Below are 22,250 nucleotides of genomic sequence, written 5' to 3'. Positions count from 1 at the left end.
TTAATGTTTCTTTAGAATTATTTATTCATACAGCTTAGGATAAGATAGAAATAACACTGATTTACAGTGTTTTCAAGTATGTAAAGTTAGTTGATACAATACACAAAAGTTTTACTCTCATCCGAAACAGAGTAGAAATAGAACACTTTTACACTACACAACATATAATTTTAATCCCAGTGCACTCTGATTGGACATCATTCCCTCTAGTAGAACTTGACATCCGTTTTCTCCACAGGTATGGCTCGGAAGGTGTTGATGAACATGTAGCGTGAAAACAGAATGTAGAGGCGTCTGAACCAAACAAGCTGCGAGCGGTGATGCAACATGGCCTCCTGTTTAAAATAAGAGACGCCAATTAATAAAGAGAAAACTCATAGTTTTCAGCATATTGACATAAACAAAAAAACCCACTCCAGATGTGTTGAGAATCTTGGCAGTCTACAAAACTCTGACAACGAATTCTAAGGTACTTGCAGTGTCTTCGTCTTACCATTAGGGGTCACCACAGTGGATCATATCAATACCACCCTGTCATACACATCTGCCTATTTTAAATCAACCACCCGCATGTCCTCCCTCACTAGAGGTCGACCGATTATTTGGGACAATTTTTGGCATTATTTAACTACTTGCCATCGGCTAATTGCGCCGCAAATTAAGCTGATAATTAGGCAGGTGCATCTGCACAACATAGCATCTAAACCAAACTGTGCGTATTTGAAAGACAATACAAGAAAGTTTCCCTTTTTACTCCAACGGTGCGGAACACACCGGAAAAAACTAAAGCCAATCGATGCTTAAACCCCTGACATTGCCCTATGTCTGACTATCTATATATGCTACTTTTGGAGAGAGAATCTCTTTACATCAACTCCTGCACATTTCTTACTTTCAATTCATCCCAACAGTGTTCAGCAGAGTTAAGGTCAAAGCTCAATAACAGGAGATCTTCCAGTCCAACTGTATCTTCATGGAGCCAACTTTGTGCACAGGGGCATTGTCATGCTGGAACAGGTTTGGGTCTCAAGTGAAGTTCAAGTGAAGGGAAAATGTAAAGCTACCATTTCCAATGACATCTTAAACAATTACTCTATATGCCTGGAAAAGTCAGGTGTACCAATATTTCTGTCTATAGTGTATATTATACCAGAGAAATCATAAATAATTATGGGTCTTAGTAAGGCATCATGTGAATTCCCCTTGTTTCCTTACCTTAGCTTTTTTGTACTCATTTGGTCCAATGATGCAGCTGAAAGATGAAGGTAAAAGCCAGCTGATTGGCATCTCAAAGAAAGACAGGTATTTTCTGAGAATGCTAATTGTTTGGAGGGAAAGGACCTGACAATCTGTAAAGAAGAAAAGAAAAGAAAATTAGATTTCGAGAAAAGATTTGTTCAAGCAGAAGCAGGATGCTGAGAAGTTAAAAGAAATATCTTTTCATCGTGTGTAAAAATGTTCAAACTGTTAATAATGAATACAGACGATCAACGTCTACTCAAAGTATGTTGTATTCTTAAAACAATCACCAACAATCACAGAAGCTATTTACAACTATTCATTTTTATTTTACCTTTTTCAGTTTTAGTGCAGAAATAGTTTCAATTATTAATATTCTTCACTCTTAATTTGTATTTTGTTTTTAGTGCCGATTTAGTTTAAATGATCTACTATACAGTAAAAGCCTTATATTTCTAAATGTGTACTTCACAGTGTGGGATACATGAAAAGACAGCATTCACTGATATCTATCAAGAAACATAAATCACTAAATGTAGAATTCAGCTGTTTTGATATTTACTAAAGGTTTAAACATGTATAGCTTAATACTTTAAAATGCTGTCAAAATACAAGGAGAATTATAGCTTATTTTTATTTACTGGCATTCTGTGTAGTTTTCGTTTCGATTGCAGTTGGACTAGAAATGAAAAAACATTTTTGTGATCATTCTTGTTTACTACAACTAAACTGATTTTAAGTCGCAATTATGTTCATGTGCAGTAATAATTGCCCCAAACACCAGGTGACGCAATTCAACCAGAAATCTCTACACAGGCTGATTGCACTTTTATACGCTGTAACCAAACTTTAACAGAATTATGCACCACAAACTCAAATATTACTACTTACCTTCTGGTATTCTTCCAACAAATGCTAAATGACTAAATAGGAAAAAGAAAATGCAGTATTAGATTTAGACAAAATACAAATGTAAACATTAAATACAAAAGAAAAAAAAAATCTGAAATACTGATCTAATATTAAAAAGTTGAAAGTCAAGGCTGTGAAACGCAATGAAGGTAAAATGAAGGCGAATAGGGGATTGATTAAAAACATATTAAGCGAACAGACACTTTCTGAACCCATTTGACCCCGCTCTCCATGACAAGCATCCTTGCATAAGAGAGTGCACACACACACACACACACACACACACACACACACATACATGTGATTAAAGGGAGCTCTAAATCCATAACCAAGTTCCTGGAAATCTCCATGGTGTCCTGGTTTGGCCCACCACAGTGTCACCTCCCTCTCTGTCTCTTTCACCCAGCTGACCAAATCCCAGCTCAAACATGATCCATTGGATGACGTCAACAAAAATGTACTTATGGGTTTTCTTTTTTTTTCCCCCTCTTTTTATTTTTATGAACAGCCCAACAACGAAATAAATAATAACTCAAAACACACTTCATTAATGCTACAGACATGGCAGTGCTCAGGCGAGGAAAAACAGTTTGCCACAGTAATAACACTTTCATCCGACCCTCTGAGCTCATTCAAGAAAAACACTAATCCTGGCAAGTATCCAACTGGGAGAGAGGTCAGAACAGTGGGAGCGCACTGGGCGCCACAGCACATGGATGTTAAACTCGAGGGCTACAGACTGCACAGTTTCTCATTTTACCTTATTTATGGCACCGGCTTCTACTACCAACGCCTTGTCGTTTCAAGTTTCATGTGTTAGAATAAAGAAAAATAAATCTCTCTCCCTGTCAAAAAGGCATATTAGGCTTATTAGTCATTGCCAAAACCCGGCCCAAAAGCAGTACAAAGTACGCGACAATATGTAGGAATATTTTCAGTGAACAATACCAGCTCAGTACACATGCTAAATTCCCCGAATAAACAACCAGAGCTGAAACAAAAGTGGGTTTTTTTTTTTCACAAAAGCTGTGAGAAAAAAACCCTAACAACTACAGCTTTATTTTCAATATTATCATGCTATGGTGAAATCACAGCTGAAAAATGTTTCTGCTAAATGATGTCAGTGTGAATATACAGATTAATATTTGCAATGGCTGAACAGCTTGTCTGCTTTCACTTGTAAAGCTCTTTATTTTTTAACACGCTATCAAGGTTCAGTCAAAGACAAAGACAGTTAGCTACATATGCTAGCTTTACATCTGTTCCAAAATGAAGGCTAATACACAATACTTGTAAGAATCCTCTTCATGAGAACAGTGTGATTTGATGTGATTTTGAGGTAATTGTGTTAATTATACATATTTATACTCCATTATATTAATACAAGAAAAAGTGCACAGTATACACTTGTGATGTTTGTGGTAAACTGACATTACCTGAGGCAACAAATTCTACTATGCTAGCAAACATTTGTTAACTTGCTGTGGTAAAACTTTTATTATGAATACTAAAGGCTAAAAATTGCTTTAACTACTTTAAAACTATTTTTTGTTGGCTTAGAAGCTGGTGTTTTATACAATCATTTTGTAAAAAAATTATGTGGTCTGAGATAATTTAGAGGGAACTGCCTCCATACATCACCCTGCCCACTCAAAACACACACACACACACACACACACACACACACACATACAAACACACATACATACACACACACACACACACACACACACACACACACACACACACACACACACACACACACACACACACACACACACACACACACACACACACACACACACACACACACACACACACACACACACAAAACTGTCCAAATTCAATTATGTTGTAAGCTGAATTGAAATTGACTTAATCTCGGCTTTTTTTGCCACAAAAATGATTGCAAAACTATTTACTCCCTTTTGAAAAAACACCTTTGACTGCCATTGTACATGTTTGTTTGATCTTTTTTAATAATAGCTTTCTTTTCATCACCAACTTATACAGTTGGTAATGAAGATGTTGTTCCATCTGAGCTATGAATCTCTCTTGCACCCTTGAGCAAGCTCCATAACCTTCAACTGCTCAGTATAAATTAGATAAACCCTGGGTAAGGGCATTTGCCTAATGCCATAAATGAAAAAACTAATTTCTCCAGCTCCTTCCGAGCTACATCTGGCCACTCTTGGTCATTCTACTTGTCTTTTAGTGGACAGTCTTCCCTTGTGTTCTGTGTGCCGAATTATTATTATTATTATTTTTTTTAAACCACGGATTTAATGGTGCTCTGTGGAATGGTCAAAGTGTTTGTGATGTGTTATAACTAACCCCTGATTAATACTTAATTAATTAATACTTAGACTTGTTTTGATAGCTACTCATGCTTCATGATGCTTCTTGTTTAGGTTTGTTCTTTAACCAACTGTGCTTTCCAGTAAGAAATGAGATCATGTAACACATCAATTCACAACAGAGCTGGATTCAATTCAGCTTATTATGTGACTTCTGAAGGCAATTGCACCAGAACTAATTTAGGGGTTTAACAGCAATGTGGTAGATACATACTGTAGGGAATTGTATGTATATTCTTATCATATAATCCCAAGAAAGTCTATTTCAGTTCCAGGTTGAGTCCAAGGGGATGAATGCTTGACATTATAAGTTCATTTGGTCGAAAGGTATAGTATACCGAAAAATAATTCTAGCATACTGAAATATACCATAAAAATAGCTTCAGAGCTGTGGACATCCAGGAATAAGGTTTGACACTTCGACAGTAAGAAGACGTCACGGGATATACAGTGTGATTTGGAATGAATAAAATGGGGTGAGTAAAGTTAAATCACTAGATTCTTCCAAGTACAGTGTCATATATCAGGGTGTATCCGTGTTCCAGTACAGTCACAAAAACCTCTTCACTTCCCAAACCACTAACCCTGGCTGCTGTTTGCCATCTTCCCAATCCAAAAGGAAGAAAGAAAGAAAGTGTGTAATAAAGTTGAGAACATGCAGATGGCTGTGTATTACCACTTCTCTATGCTGCTGTAATGAGGACAGGATTTGGACGAGACAAAAAGACTTTTTTTTTTTTTCGTTGCTCAATAACCAAACACGGATTTCTTTAGTGTACAATTCCTTCGGGGCGAATCGCAGGAACCCTGCTCGTTTTTTTTTTTTTTTTTTATCTCTGTTTGTGATTCCGAGGAAGTGACCTGTGCTTCGGGTCATCGCTGCCTTATCTTAATGACTTCACTGGGGATTTGAACTTCATTAACCTTGTACAGGGAGCATGATTGGGTGTAAGCATATGGCGAGTTTATCGGAAAGACAGTGATCAGCGATCAAAGGCTGCGCACTTTCTAAACTTCGCTTGATCATGATGAATTGCTGGAATTGCTGCAATAACAACACAGCTGTCATGTAGACCTGATTTATATTGTGCAGCATTGTATTACTGAATTCCATCACCACTGTTATTAGCGCCACTTTATTATTTTTAATGTTTATTAAAATTCTACATGTAAATATTTATATAGCACCAAACGAAACAAAGTAAAAAAAAAAGTTTTTGTTATTTGGGTTATAGCCAATTTGTCCCACAAAGAACCAAAAGCTCGGTTTAAACAGGAATAAAATAAAACTACCTGAGTGCTTTGTAGATAGCGATGTGATTGGTGTGCCCGCTCACTCCACCCTCATCAAATGTCAGCACCTGTCAAAACAGACTTAATATGAGATATGAAAAATGTGGACGGGTAAAACAGGTTCAGCAATTGCTGGGACATTTAAAACGTTTCATAATGACTACACATGTGGTCAGATTAGCATATACATGCCTTGTGTAAGGATCATTTATATAGAACAGCCCAGGGAAATGTGGCATTTTTTCTTTTCTTTTTTTGCTACAAATATTTTAGAGGCGGTTTTAATTTAGGACTCACTTCATTGCACCTTGCATAGCTGCTTACCAGCCTGTCTATCATTAACATCGAATGAAAAAATAACATCATTATTTGAGGAAATGAGAAAGAGAAGCTATAAAAGAACATCTATTCTTCTTGTACCACAGTTATTTGCAATACAATTAACATTTTCTATTTATGAAAAATGATAGTCAAATATAGAAATATTTGAATTTCATTTCTATTGGCACTTGAATTACAATATTTCTTTCATAGGTCTACTGTAGACCTTTCTGTAATATTATAATACTGTAATACTATATAGGTCTATTTTTCTTCACGAATCAAGTAAAAAACCAACAAAAAACATTTGTCCTATTAGCAAAACACACATAAATCCTGTCAGAAAACTTAAAGCTTTACTTCTGGTTGTTTGATTAGTCATTATGCAGAGTAATTTGGTTAAAATCTAACCTGAAGTGTAAATAGTACATAGCAGGCATTATGACCACCTGCCTAACATTGTGTTGTTCACCTTTTGCTGCTAAAACAGTCCTGACTCATCATTTTTTTTTTTAGCAATTTGGAGCTCATCTGTTGGATTGGACCAGCCTTCATCAATGAGCCTTGACCGCCCATGACCCTGTTGCCAGTTCACCACTGTTCCTTCCTTGTACCACTTTTTTTTTAGATACTGACCACTGCAGACCAGAAACATCCCACAAGAGCTGCAGTTTTGGAGATGTTCTGACCCAGTCGTCTAGCCATCACAATTTGGCACTTGTCAAACTCTCTCAAATCCTTACGCTTGCCCAATTTCTTTTCTGCTTCGAACACATCAACTTTAAGGACGAAATATTTACTTGCTACCTAATATATCCCACACCCTAACAGGTGCCATGATGAAGAGATAATCAGTGTCATTTACTTCACCGCTCATTAATGTAAATAGATGTAAGTATGTACAAGTATTGTATGTACAAGATTTGACAATATTTCTGATATGCGCTATTTAATTGCCGGTCGATGGGGTTAAAAATACATAAGATAATCCTCTGAAGATAAAAATTTTTTTTCCCGCAGATGTTGGTTTGGCAGTGAGACAGAAATGCATGGCATGTGTTTTTCACACTAAAAAGGTGGGAAACCCCGTCTGTTCCTTATACAGCAGACTTGAATCGCAGCCTTTTTGCTAGAGTTTGTGTACGTGATGATTTTTTTGGACTGGGAGGAAAATGGAAAACATAAGAGAATTTGGTGGAAATGTAGAAGGTTGCCAAAGCAAATGGGCCAAGAGAAGCGGATGACAGGCACGAGGTAGGGAGATAATATGACATCGATCCACATGTTGCATAAAGTGGGGAGGAGCAGAGCATTTATGTGAGGAGGTTATATAAAACGGTTATCACCTCTGTCCAAAATTCAGTGTATTGATCCTATTGTCTTTTAACTGTTCCATTGTGTAAAGTTCATCTAGAACCATAAACCATAAAACCCAGATAATAATTGGCCAGATGCTACATTATTGCACTGTTGTGTTACAATAACTGCCTTTTGCTATTAAACTTTATTACTTATGTGAAATTAAAACAATGGCTTTTGTCAAATTAAGGATTTACTTATTACAATTGAAATAATCGTAAATCGTGGGAGGAAAAAAACATTGTTCGAAGTGTGACTTGGCCCCGACAGGATAGGGGGGATGCTGGTTTTGGTGATGGTAAGTTTGCGTGTTTACACATGCTCAGGGAAATATCAAACCATAGTCGTTTCGTAACAGCACTCGCTCTTTTAGCCCATTTGTTTGTTGTTGTTTGTTTATGCAAGTCTTCCGTGCAGGGGCTTTTAATCATAGCCTTAATGGCCTGCCAAGAAGAGTAAGAGAGGGAGAGAGAGAGAGAGAAAGAGAGAGAAAGAGAGAGAGAGAGAGAGAGAGAGAGAGAGAGAAATTAATTATATTGGATACAAAAGAAAAAAAAACTTTGTTCAGATGTTGATTTGAAATTCCACTTGGGAAATTTCCTGGAACGCTTAGGCAGGCCTGATCAAAATCTTCGGGTTAAGTTGCTGGAGGCCCAGGAGAGACCAGGAGCATTGTGGGATATTAGTGTGTGTAATTAAGGATAAATGCAGATGGCGGATGTCATGCTAGACGGTGGATTAGGTGGACCGGTCTTTAAATTAAAGAACCCCATCTTGCTGTGTAAAACACACAGCCATCCATGAAGCAGCCGAAACTGCGGAAGTTGCTATTTTAAGTCTGTCTGTCTGTCTGTCTGTCTGTCTGTCTGTCTGTCTGTCTGTCTGTCAACATTAATTGAAAACGTCGGTGTGTGCTGCTAAAGGTCCATTGTTACAGTGTAGAAAAGCTCTCACCAGGTTAATGGAATAAGTTGTAATGTGTTTCAGGATCAGCGGTGCGGTCAGTGCAATGCTCCACTCTGCCTTTGGGTCATCCTGCAGCTCTCTGTTAGAAAGAAAGAGGTACTGTGTAAATAATTGACATTAATATTATTTACTAAAGTGCTAACTTTGTTATATAATAGCTACTTAGTGTCTTCCAAACATTTCATCATTACATTCCATTTTTCTCTCCAGTTTGGTCTTACCATTTCCCTCACACTAGCTAACAAACTGTAACACCCTCTTTTTAAACTGCTGCATCACGGGGCAATGTAACAGAGTCAGCCAGCCCACTTCCAAATATCTGAGCCACAGACTGGCTTGAGCCGCTCTGATTTAATGATGAGAGACAGATGTACACTGTCTGTCCCACTCAAAGAGCATAGCCAATTTTTGCCCTCTAGACACTTGGCCAGGAATCTCCATTCAGTAGATTGCCAAAGCACCTGTCAACGTTTGATAATACACAGGCTAATCTAAAGGTTTTAATTTTAATTGATTATTATACTGCAATTAATTAATTATACTGCCTGGTAAGTAAGCTTTTTTTATGACAAGTTTCAAAACTAGCGATAAACATAAACATCAGAAACAGTGCAGTTCCAATACTTATGACACTTCATGTGGTACATAATTGGACAACATACACAGGCCTTTTTATAAACAGGAATGAAACATTATCCCATAAGGCAGCTAATAAAATTAACACAGTTAACTCCTTGTGCCTCATTATAACCACATTTGATAGGTGAGCAAGAGCCAGGTACAAAAAATTTCTTTCACAAAGTACCTTTTCACCCATTACACACAATTAAATATTTAATGTTTGCAAAATTTCATGTGAACTAGTTTTATTGGTTGGTCTGCATTTGGAAGATATTATAATTAGCTGATCTGGTGATTTTTATACAGATTTTCGGTCTACATCCTATGGCGCTATGCTAGCAGCACAAGCTGGCTTATCTGTAGCACACTAGTGAACCTGTCTAGCTAGCTAATGAACTTATTTCTATACACTTGTCTGCTAACTTAATTAACCTAGCGAGTTAATTAACTTATTTCCAGTTAGTGACTAAGCTAGATAGCGAACTTATCAACCTCAATTTTTTTTATTCTTTTTTGGCTTGTTAGTAAGCTAACTAACTGAACTAGCTAGCTAATTAATTAACTTCTAGTTAGTAACTTAGCTAAGTGAATCTATCTGGATAGATACAGATCTCCATTCTACAGCGTTATCAGTCGCCACCGGTTTGCTCATCAGGGACAAACTTAAAGAACATGTTTATTTTTTATCACCACTTTATCTGTGTAAAGCTGCTTTAAGACAATGTTCATTGTTTAAAGCGATATACAAATAAAAAAGAATTAAATTGAATTGAATTAAATTGCTGTCTAATAACTGTCTCATTTCTACAACACGCTAACATAGTTTAGCTAGCTAATCTGTCTTTGTTTTGATTTTGTCGGTTCTCCGCTTATAAAAACATTTTTAAAGCGGCAAAAAAAAGTGCTGTACCATGTTACAGTTCTTACATATAAATGTTCTAAGAATACTTATTTAAAAACACTTTCATTTTTGCATGTATTAACTAATTCTAGGGCTAATGCTTTAGTGTTCCACTAAAATCTTTCCTTCCACTTATATTGCATTACTTATTTACAATGTATGTTATATTATAACAGGCAGTGAAACTCTTACACACACACACTCACATTACAGGCTGGTGAGCTCCAGCCAAAACTGTACCGATTGTTCCTTTAGAGATTACACTACCGCCACGAGAGAGCGGTAGTGTAAGAGTGTGCAGGTAGGCCTAGTGTGAGTATCTGTGTGTGTGTGTGTGTGTAATGATTTAGTGCTGCTGTCCCACACGGCGCAGCTGGAACTCTGCCTACAGGCCCCTTCTGAGCCCTAGGGTCGGAGGTTGCCCGGGGCTTTGCCTTTCATTCATTTGAAAGTAGAGCCCAGAGAAAACTAGGGCCATCATGCATTGCTCTCTCTCTCTCTCTCTCTCTCTCTCTCTCTCTCTCTCTCTCTCTCTCTCACACACACACACACACACACACACACACACACACACACACACACACACACACACACACACACACACACACACACACACACACACACACACACACACAAATAGCTTTTCCTTTCATCCAGACACCCTGCACAGCCAGCAATGTATTGGAGGTCAACGAACCTCTATCTTGCTGGGCAATCTTTCACAGCACCCCTCCTCTCTCTGTCTCTGTCTCTCTTTCTCTCTGTGCCTTGTTTTTCAATCTAGTCCCCCCCCTTCTTGCACTGCCTCTCTGTGCCGACATCAAACGTGATCGAGAGACGGAGTGAGAGAGGCAACCAGGCGTGCAGAGAGTGTTTCAGACACACCGGGGTCACTGCAGTTCATCTGAAATCAAAGTGCTGAGGGGCATCATTACACACAGAGAGAGAGAGAGAGAGAGAGAGAGAGAGAGAGAGAGAGAGAGAGAGAGAGAGAGAGAGAGCAGGGCAAAGATCTTAACCCTTTCCATCCCAATTCAGCTCAGAATATTAAAAGTGTAGGCAAAATGAGCGCACCACACGTCACAACAATTCCAAGGAGAATGTTTTTGGTAGCTTTAGAGCACAAAAAAACATTTTGTGCTTAAATCGTATGTAACATCTTATACATATACATTAGGGATGGTAAGATTCACAGATTCGCATTGGTGCAACAGCATAAAAGTTAACCATGGTGATGCATCGATTTTAAAAAGTGTGCATCAAATACAAGGTGTCATTTGTATCGTGATGCATCATTTTAAACATATTTGCATGGGTTAAATTTGATTAATTTATATGTAGCGATGTAGCATTTAAGGTAAGAAATGATGTACTACAACTTTAAATAAGATTTGGAGATAATAAAGAACCATGACCCTTGGAGGAAAGAACAAGAGATGCATTGTTTAATCTGGTGTGGCTAATGTACGAGTTTCAATAAACCAAGTATTTTTCCAGAGCTTCTTGTCAGTGTTCTAACTGCAGTGGTGATACACCGATCGGCAGAACAAAGTCAAGAACCCATGAACGCACTCGGGGTAAAAACAGCGAAGCTACCATATAACACCACGTGCAATACACATATAGAATTATTAGTAGATGCGCTATACTTTTATTATTTAGAAAGGCACCAATCATTTGTGACTAATAATTTATAATAATATTATTATTTCTCCTCGCTAAACTGCTTTTCAAGCGCATTCTCTCAGCATTACCGCTGCAACCTGAATATGACGTATCACAACACTACGGAGACCGAGGCCTGTCCTAAGAGTCACACAGAATATAAATTAACATGGCAGATGTAGAGCTGCATCTTCCTGGAGACAGAACAGGATAAGAAACTCATCATATTTTTTCTATTGCTTCGTATTGCATTGAATCACATTGGGATAAATAGAGTCGAAATCGGATCACACTGCCTCGTAATAGGGGTGAATCGTATTGCATCGGTAGCTGCTTCATACGTATCTTTAATGTATCTCAATGTTTGCTACGCATCGAGATGCGAATCACATCGGCCTCAGTTATAGAGATGCACATCGCCATGATAACAACTGCATTTCTGAGGAAGCAGAAGGTGATTGAGTGGCCTAGAATGTCTCAGGCCTGAACCCTATTGAGCACCTGTGGTGCATCCTCAAGCGTAAGGTGGAGAAGGGCCATGTTAACACCCAGCAGCTCCATGATGTCATTATGGAGGAGTGGAAGAGGATCCCAGCAACAACCTGTGCAGCTCTGGTGAATTCCACACACAGGAGGATTAAGACAGTGCTACATATCAATGGTGCTCACACGAAATATTGACACTAAAGACACAGTTTTGACATGTTCATTTAGGGAGTACTTGTTGGCAGCCATTTAAAAAAAAAAAAAAGCAGCTCGTCAAAAAACCGGCAAGACTTTTATCCGTTTAACGTTCGTTAAAAAAAGCTTCAAAATTTACGTTTTTAGCCACAACTGTTTGTCATTACAAAGTCCCTGGAAAAACGTTGTTACTATAGAAACGATTACGCAATATAAACCAGACATGTGGTATAAAAGCAGGCAAAACCTTAAGCCTTAATAAAGGCTTAAGGTAAATAAAATTAAAAAATAAAGTAAATCCATGCCTAATCTTACCATGTTAGTTGAATGGATTTATTGATTTTATAATTGAAACGGACATCTGAACCCCTGCCTGCCTGGTTTTCTTTTTCTTGTGTCTCGGTGTTTACAATTATTTTGGCATGGTTACAGCGGTATGGGATTAGAGGAGACGGCTTGGATTGGGGATGGCGTGTCTCAACGCTTGCCAGTGAACGTGTCAAAAACAGTCTGTGGCAACATCAGAGATCAAGGTCAGAAACAGAGCAAAGGAGAGCGTGACAGAGAGAAAGAGAGTGAGAGAAAGAAAGAGAGAGAGATAAAGAGATGAGTGGGGATAGAGGTATATGAGGGTTAAAAGCTAAAAGACTAAGTGGGAGAGGTGGAGATAAAAGAAATGGTGATGGTGCAGGAATGAGGAAGTTGTTGAGTGATCTACAGGGAAACCTAGGAAAAGGATGATTAGAGGTTTGTGAGAGTGATGAAGATTGAGAGAGAGAAATCGAAAAAGAGAGAGATGGAGAGGGAGAGGAGGGGAGAGAGAGAAAGAGAGAGGAGGGTGGACTGCCACCCTCCATCCTCATTCTGTCTCCTTCTTTCAGCTCACAAAGAGATTTGGACAGTAGGGCTAGTTCTAGCCCATGATGGATATGGCTACAAATCAAACACTATGCAGGGTCACTGAGGTTAGCTGTGGGTGATACCATCTCAGAGGGGTGATGAGAAGGTGTTTAGTAGCTGATGGGTTGAGAGAAGGGATCATTCCTTTTTTTTCCCAAAGGGGTGTGGTGGAAACTCAGAGGGAGAGAAAAGAAGGATGATGGCCATTCAGTCATGCCATTAATGGTGTTTAAAAGAGGAAAGTGTGACACAAAAGGATGATGTTGTGCTACATGGAATAAGGGAACAGAAGTCAGGAAAGTTCAATCGTGTCACACATTTTTGTTCCTTCACAAACCGGTTTAGCCGTAGGTTTATTTCCTACGCCGCCCAGTATCATCTCCTTCTTAGACTCGATATTTGAATGAACAATGGGTTTGTGGACGCCGTCGCGTTCTCAGGCACGTCTGTCAGGCCAAAGAATAGAATGTTAAAGCCGACGTTCGTTCCAGCATCTGCAGTATGAAACGTGAATGTTTTCTTGCCTTGAACAATCTCTTTCCAAATCAGATGTGATTTATTATCCGGCTTTTTTGTAAGAGATGTTTGGCTGAGCGGCAGAGCTGGCAGCCAAGAGAGAGTGAGAGAGAGAGAGAGAGAGAGAGAGAGAGTGAGAGAGAGAGAGAGAGAGAGAGAGAGAGAGAGAGAGAGAGAGAGAGAGAGAGAGAGAGAGAGAGAGAAAAAACAAAGGAGGAAGATAAAGACAAAAACAAAACAAAAGACACATGATCTACCTGACCTTTATGAAAGTTGGATTGAGTGTTAGCTTCGCTATGGCAACAGTGCTAAATGGCCCAGAGTAACCTTTCCCTTACTCTCCCTCCCTCTCTCTTTCTCGCGCGCTCTCTCTTTGCAACTCTTGCATGTGGATGTGTAATTGCTTGCAGGCTTGTGAATGTAGTGGTTGAACTTTGGCCTACTGGAGATGTGTGTGTGTGTATGTGTGTAGGCGGAGAAGGGGGCATGCACCAGCACTTGTTTTGTCTGGTAACAAGGGAGCACAAGCCTTTTTCCCCCCAGTGCATGCTGGGATATCTAACCGGTTGAACTGATTTTGAACTCGTTTAGCATGCAGCACTGCAAAATTCCCTTCATTTTTGGATTTATCTTTTTTCCATCAATCTTGTTCACATCCAAGCAATTTTAAGGCAACAATTTAGATCTCATGGAAAAAAGGTTCTCGGATTTCTGGATAGATCACACCTGAAAACACAGCTTCTCTTTAAACAGGAGTAATAAAAAGAAAAAAATATATATGAAACTCGACAGAAATGTCACTTTTTAGAATTAAATTAACTTCATACATAGTCCATTATTTACATAAAAGTTTTCGAATCCTAATGTCAGCTTGATATATGGTTGGTTCAATAAAGCAGGCAAATGTATGCATATGCAATTAATCTCATTTGCATAATCAAATATGCAGTCAACATGAAACTCAGTATGCATTTGATTACTACTGTATTATAAGCGTGATTATTGTGGCCTTATTGCATGATTTACGTTTATCGCTTGAAGGGGGGGGGGGGGGGGGCTTCATTCAAAGGTTTTGGATGGAAAATAGACCATATAAGAAAAAACATAAGAAGGAGAAGAAGGAAACGAGGAAGAAGAAACTTTATTCGGAAGTGTGCTCTCACATACCAGTATACTGATTTGGTGCATGAAGCATCCAAACATATAGAAAAAGGACAGTGAAACACAAAATACAAATTAGGAGCATAATAAAAGGCCCAGAAGATATTATAAAGTTGAAAACAGCCATAGACATGGGTACAGATGTTATGTGTTATGAAAAAAAGATCGATCTTGTTGTCTTGTGACAAGATTCTGGCAGCAATAAAGTTTCCTTTGCCGTCTGGTTATCGCATTAAGCAGCTCTTCTCTGGACCCTGGCCTGACCACCCCTGAATTTCAGCCAATAAATCAAACAGGATATATTTATTTTCCACCCAATGTCTAATTAAGCACAGTGGAGATTAACTATGTTAATAGTTTGCTCTCGCCTCGTTGTTTTTTGGGGTTTTCTTTTTTTACCAATGTGTCACTGAAACTTACACTACTGGTGTTTGTCAAATGTTTCCTTGTGAAGTAGATGGAAACGCTGCAGTGCCTCTTATATAACACTCTTCAGTGATAAACGCTGGGCCAGTTTTATTTTAAGAAAGCAAGAGTGACAGCGCATATAGGACGTTTTGGTGACAAGGTGAGGGAGGCGAGATTGAGATGGTTTGGACACGTGCAGAGGAGGAACATGAGTTATATTGGTAGGGGAATGCTGAGGATGGAGCCACCAGGTAGGAGGAAAAGAGGAAAACCAAGGAGGAGGTTTAATGGATGTGGTCAGGGAAGATATGCAGGTAGTTGGTGTGAAAGAGGCAGATGTAGAGGACAGGGGGGTATGGAGACGGATGATCCGCTGTGGCGACCCCTACAGGGAGCAGCTGAAAGAAGAAGAAGCAGAAATTGAATTTTCTGCCGAACAGAAAAACTGAGATGACCTCATCATATAAAGCACATGTATGATGAATAAAACAAATCGGAGATGTGCAGGTATAGGATAATAATAATCATTACCAAGGTGGTATGATGCAGCGTCATATGTAATGAGTTTTTGTTACGACCTGGAAGTTGAACATTTCTATCAAAGCTTGTCTAAAAGTACAACAAATAAGCAATTAACATTTTGAAAATGAATTAATTAAATTCGATCTATGTATTTAAGTATCTACCCATCCGTCTTTTTCTTTTGTCTATCTATCTTTCGAGCTATCCATCCATCTATCTATACGTCTATCACAGAACCTATACACCGATCAGGCATAACATTATGACATTATAACATTATGACTGGTGAAGTGACTAACACTGATTATCTCTTCATTATGGCACCTGATAGTGAGTGGGATATATTAGGCAGCAAGTGAACATTTTGTCTTCAAAGATGTGTTAGAAGCAGAAAAAAGACAACTGGGTCAAAGCAGCTCCAAAACTGCAGATCTTGTGGGATGTTCCTGGTCTGCAGTAGTCTATCAAAAGTGCTCAGAGGAAGAAACAGTGGTGAAAGAGTTACAGGGCGACCGAGGCTCATTGATGCACATGGTTATGATGCATAATGTTATGCCTGATCTGTGTAACCTCTTTCTCATGGTAGTAAACTTAGGCCGGCTGTCAGAGCTGCTATTACAGAAAAATAATCAATGCCCACTGAGCAATTTGAGAATCGGGTTGAACTGTTATAAAAGGTATTGTAAAGATGCTTTATACTTGTACATGTACATTACAGAACAGCTCAATTCTTTCTTCAAATATCACAGCCATGATAGAGCTCTTGGAACACAGATATTTAAGGGCCTTGCACAGCCTTAACCACGGACCTACCACCACTCTAATAATTCTGTAATTCTTCTGTAACAATTCTTCTGTAATTCTTTAGTAATAATTCTTCAGTAATAAATCAGAAGAACCTCCAAGGCTTTCAAAGTAAACCATTCCAGTAACAGCAGAAAAGGCAGGAGGCGTTGTGTAACAAGGATGCATGAAACAACAAGCTTCCCAGAGGGACCGTATCTCCTGTCTTGTCTGGAGGAAGGAACGGAGATGAGAAAAAGCAAGAGGAGGGGAAAGAGGACAAGAACTCAGAGCTCATGTTTTCCCAGCAGACAGGTGGACCGAACACACATACAGCATCTCCATCTGTACTCCACCTACATGAATAATACAGAGAGGCGAGAGAGAGAGTATAGAGAGGTCATCCGGGTGCGTGCGGTTGGGGCGGGGAGCAAAGGATTACCCAGAGTGCACTGCAGAGCACAGGCTGTTGGCATAGCGGAGGTGAAGAGGGAAGCATGCAGATCATGTGACCTGAAATTGGAGCATCACTTACAGTTTAACTGTGTGTGTGGGTGTGTATTAGGGATTATGTTCGGGGGCTGGTTTAATTCGACACAATTACTAGTCCTCTCTGTGACCCAAATGACCTGGATGGATTAAACACACACACACACACACACACACACACACACACACACACACACACACACACACACACACACACACACACACACAGGTAAAGGGCTATCAGCTATCAATACTTTTTACGTACAGAAAATAGATTGTTAAATTCTGGCTCCTCTCAGGAACAGTTTCCTGCCTCCTACTTTAAGCACTTTATTTTTTATCATGAAACTTAAAAACATACACAACAATGCAAGTTGGATAAAAAAAGAAACTAGAGTTAGCGCAGTGTCACTGTGGCCACTCACTCCATACTGAGAATAAGATTTGTTTTGCGCATGCATGAAAATGCTCAAGAATCGCTAGGCAGTGGACAACGCTAGCGCTATGGATTCTTTAGCGTTTTAAGTACAGCTTCAATAATTTCTCTTAAAAGGAGAAAATCCTGACAATTCCACATATCGAGGGAGTGAATGATGATGGATGGAAGGAATGAAAACATTTGTTAAAGGATGCTAAAATAAATAGAACAGTTAAGTACATCACATCTTTAAAAAATTAAGTATTGAATCTCACAAACACACACACACACACACACACACACACACACACACACACACACACACACACACACACCTATATTACCCAAATGGGGTCTAACAAATGCCATTTATTTATTTTTATTTAATCAGTTTCATTTGTGCCAATTGAACTGATTACTCAATTTAATCAATATGATAAAAACTGTATTGCATTCATTTTATTTACTCTTTTCTATTCATTTATTTTATTTCGATAAAATATTATAAAATATAATTTTATGTAATTTAACTTTGTATATTTACAATCTTTTAAAACATTTTTTATTTCAACTGCTGGTGTTTACAAATGTCTATAATAATAAACTGTGTTAATACAAAATTTCAAGCAATTTGATGCTTTGCATTTTTTAACTGTACAGAACTGTGAATTCTGTGTACTGCTACCCCCCAATAACCTTCACTCTTCTGAGTAGATAGTTCACAATATTCCAAAGTGTGGTTGTGGAGATTTATGTTCATTCACTTGCAGATGTGTTAGTGAAGTCGGGTATTGATGTGCACTATATGGACAAGTGTTTTGGGACACCTGACCTTTCCTGTCATATACGGTTTTTCTCCAAACAAAGCTGGAGGATAATTGTATCGGACATCTTTAAATGTGGTATAATCAAATTTTGCATTCACATGAACTTGAAAACCCAAACTAGGTTCAGCATGCCAATGTTCCTGTGCACAAAGTGAGTATCATGAAAATATAGTTTACATGCTTTGGAGAGGAAGATCTTGAGTGCCCTTCTTTAGAGCCCTGATCTCATCTCTACTGAACACCTTTGGGATTAATTGGAACCCTGACTGCACCCTAGGCCTCCTCACCTCACCTACATCAGTACCTGACTTAACTAACACCCTTGTGGCACATACCATACACCTATGATCAGGTGTCCGCAAACATTTGGCAATATAGTGTAGTTAAGGTGAAAAGGCCTGGTGTGTTTTAATTCATCCCAAATGTGTATAAGAGGGTTCTACAGCTCTCCAGTAGGCCTCTTAAGATCTTCAACTCCAACACATGTAAACCATATCTTCAGGGAGCACACTTGGGGCATAAGGGTGTTGTTTTGACAGATATGCAAAATTCTTATTTAAATACTTTTTTTAGCTTCCAAACTATCTGTACATACTATATACTGCTAATATACAAAGCCAGTAGACTCCCAGTACAATAACCTCAAAGCATTAGAGAGAGAGAAAGAAAGAGAGAGAGAGAGAGCGAGAGAGAGAGAGAGAGAGAGAGAGAGAGAGAGAGAGAGAGAGAGAGAGAGAGAGAGAGAAAGACAGAGAGAGAGGGGGGGATGAAAGTCTAGGCATAATGCCAAGTGATTAGATGAGTGTTTAAGTTCACAAGCCACGAGTGGCCCAGTTGAGCCCCGTTTATCTCTCACACATTCGCTTCGAACACATGCGCACACTTCTTAGAAAACTGGGTTCATCCGAACACGTCTCCCACTAAATTCCCAGCATATGTCCATTGAAACCATAACGCTGGTCAATTCTCGATTCTGATTTGTCAAAAGGTGTTTCATTTAGATATCACTTTGGCCTCATTTATTCACATGCTAAATCTCACCCACCAGCCAGCGCTTCATTACCAGACCACAGATATGAACAGGTGATAGAGATAGCTAACACACACTTCCATTAGACACGTGAGGCCAACAAGGCACAAACACAAGCACATCTTTTTCACTTCTGACATGCTGCATCTCAGGGCAATGTACGGTTTGGTTTGTAATTTGGTTCTTGTCTAGTCAGGGGCACTATTTAGGAAATGGAAGCAGAATCCAGAATGAGAAGCAAAGGATGAAGCCGGGATTAGGTTTGATTTCAACAACACAACGCGGCTAAACTGGAACTAAGCACCGAAGATGTCAAAGACTTGGGTGCGATGCCACTTTCAGTGCTGTGACAGCTGATTCATAATTAAAATACGACCTGGGGATGTTTTTTCCTTTTTAGAAGATTTTGCAATAACAAATTAACAAAATAATTATGAGCTACGTAGCTAAAGCTGAGTAGCTTAATGCTTGTATTAAAAAGTTTTTAAAACATCAAAACATATAAATAACAGTGCCAGTGTTTATAACAATATTGCTGGATGGTGTAGAATCAAGGATGCGATTTCTGTATCTGATGATGCAGTTGCTAGGACCTCAAAAATGGTGTATTAGCAAACATCTTTTTTGTAAATGGGGTAAAAGGATATGTGTGTGGGGATCAACCATAGTACAGTTTCCTTAAGCAGTTGAAAGGCAGTGGTCTTTTAACAGCTTTGGGATTTGAACCGTTGCGAGTTGAACTAGAAATGCCCTGATGTTGTTGTTGTGTGTAAGAAAAGGGTGCCTTATTTACAGCATTACACCAGAGCCCTGATTTCCCTGAGCTAATTTTGAACTGTTAGTGCCTGGGGTTAGGGTGGACTTTGGCTGGTGGAAAAACATCTCTGGTGGTTGATTTTTTTTTTGTGTGTTGTGAATTCCAAATCCTAGCTCTGCCAGAACGCCACTTTTGGGTTCTTGAGCAACACCAAACACCCTCTTCTACGCTTCGTAGAAAAAAATTAACAATGTAATGCTGAAACATGAACTTGGAAGGATTTGTGTGTTACGTTCTGGGTAGTTCCTTCTCAGTGCACTGAATGTTCTTTCAGCAGCAGAAGAAAAGTGAACTGCCCGTTTGGTACATTGGCGGTTTTTGGCGGAACGAGGGGTCGCATTTTGTGCAAGGGGCTGTGCCAAAAAAAACTAGAGCCGCACACCAAAACTCCCCACAGACTTTTATTTGCCTTATGTTTTTTTTTGCTAATAGTTAAAGCAGTTGTTCTGTAAATACTCAGTAATCTGGGTTTTAGCTGTTCTCTGCGTATGAACTGTTAGGCCTTACTGAGGAGACAAGAGATTTTAATCACAGCTGTGAGACTTGCTAACACACACACACACACACACACACACACACACACACACACACACACACACACACACACACACACACACACACACACACACACACATGCAGCTGCTTTATATAATTGATTCCATAGCACATTTCTTGGCAGGATGTCGGTGATATTCTTAGAAAATCTGACTGATCTGAGAAGATCCAACCATAGCTGGTGATAAACTGTAAATTGAGGGTATTTGAATAAGCCATGGGGAAACACAAACAAATGCGATTCCTTTGCAGTACAGCATCTAAATTCGGGCCAGAATATCATAACCGGTGTTATTTTCGCGGTTCATGCTTATGCGAAAGTCGCTTTGCATTACGGTGCAGATCTGCACGTGCAAATAGCTAAAAAAGTGAATAAAGAGGTAGTAATACTGCTTGCAAGATACAGTTTGTGTGAAAAAAGGCAAATTTTACAAGAAAGAAAAGGATAAAAAGCATAAAAATCTCGCATCTTGGGCTTTTTCGGAGCAGAGACCGCAGCCCCGTCCACATCTTTTTCTAAATTCGTCAAATTTCACCCAAAATCACATCCGTTTCACCCGGTTTTCATATTGTATTCTAGCAAATCGGATTTCGTCCGGTTCGACTTGGTCCATTTCAGGAGCAGATTTATCATTTCGAGCGATCGGCAATCGTTCTCTACACAGCGTGACGTCCAGAAACCGTAACCTCGGTGAATAAAAGAAAGCCGGGTTTCTTTAAAGCAGCAGCCGGTGATCTGGGCCGCTGATATTAAAATCTGAACCACAGTCAAAGCATGACATCATCGAAACATGAAGATCTGTCCGTTTGCTCCTGTGTGTTTAAGGAAGAAGGAATGAACAGGACATTCAAGGAATCTCCGAATACGTATTATACAAACAAGGGTCATGAAAATGAAATCCCAGACATAATTTACAGGAGTTCACTCTTTTAGGTTAATGTGAACAAAAAAAATATGGTAATATCCCACTGTTTGGAGCTTGAATGCTGCCCTGGGGATGTCCTTCCCCTCTGCGATGTACTAGTCCCGACTTCTACAACTTCTCATCTGAGACTCTTTGTGTTTAATGGCTCCAGTGACAGAGGGGATAATACATCAGCTCAGCTGCTCTAAAGCTCTGTTGTGGTTCGAATAGATGGCCTTGATTTGTAGCCTGACCACTGTTTGTTCTTTTGGTAACCAGGGGAGAAGGGGAGGGTCTGTGCCCAGCATGGTAGGCCTTTAACGGCTGTGCTTGCTGGAACTAGGAGTTTGGGGGGTTGTAAGTGGTGGTGATGTCTCACCATTTGAGCTTTACTGTTTATTCACAGGGAGCTGAAGAAACCTTGTGAGAACGATGATCGGATTCTGCTTTCTTCATTGTCAAATGCTGGAGGCTGATGGAAGAGAAAACACTGGATTGGTCCATTGGGAGAATTTTGAGGCTTGTGTGTTTTAAATTGTCTTGTAAAATCCCGAATTACTTTGATATGATAGGAATGCACGTCTCGCATTTCTGATACGATTCT

At 39.2% G+C, this 22,250-nt stretch overlaps 1 protein-coding gene across 2 annotated transcripts in view; it reads right to left on the bottom strand.

Annotated features, from left to right (window-relative positions):
• pigl (phosphatidylinositol glycan anchor biosynthesis, class L) overlaps nucleotides 1-22,250 on the bottom strand; it is a 27,163-nt gene continuing 4,913 nt past the window's right edge. The window contains exons 3-7 of one of the 2 annotated variants that reach the window (XM_083531634.1): nucleotides 8,436-8,526; nucleotides 5,802-5,869; nucleotides 2,131-2,162; nucleotides 1,216-1,349; nucleotides 1-335 (exon numbers count right to left, since the gene is read on the bottom strand). In XM_083531634.1, coding sequence (XP_083387760.1) covers nucleotides 207-335; nucleotides 1,216-1,349; nucleotides 2,131-2,162; nucleotides 5,802-5,869; nucleotides 8,436-8,526 — 454 coding nt within the window. In that variant the 3' untranslated portion in view covers nucleotides 1-206. The other variant, XM_083531635.1, reaches the window with a different exon arrangement.

Source organism: Silurus aristotelis, assembly GCF_946808225.1.
Source record: "Silurus aristotelis genome assembly, chromosome: 26".
NCBI classification, from domain to species: Eukaryota; Metazoa; Chordata; class Actinopteri; order Siluriformes; family Siluridae; genus Silurus; species Silurus aristotelis.
This window is presented reverse-complemented; position numbering and strand designations above follow the sequence as displayed.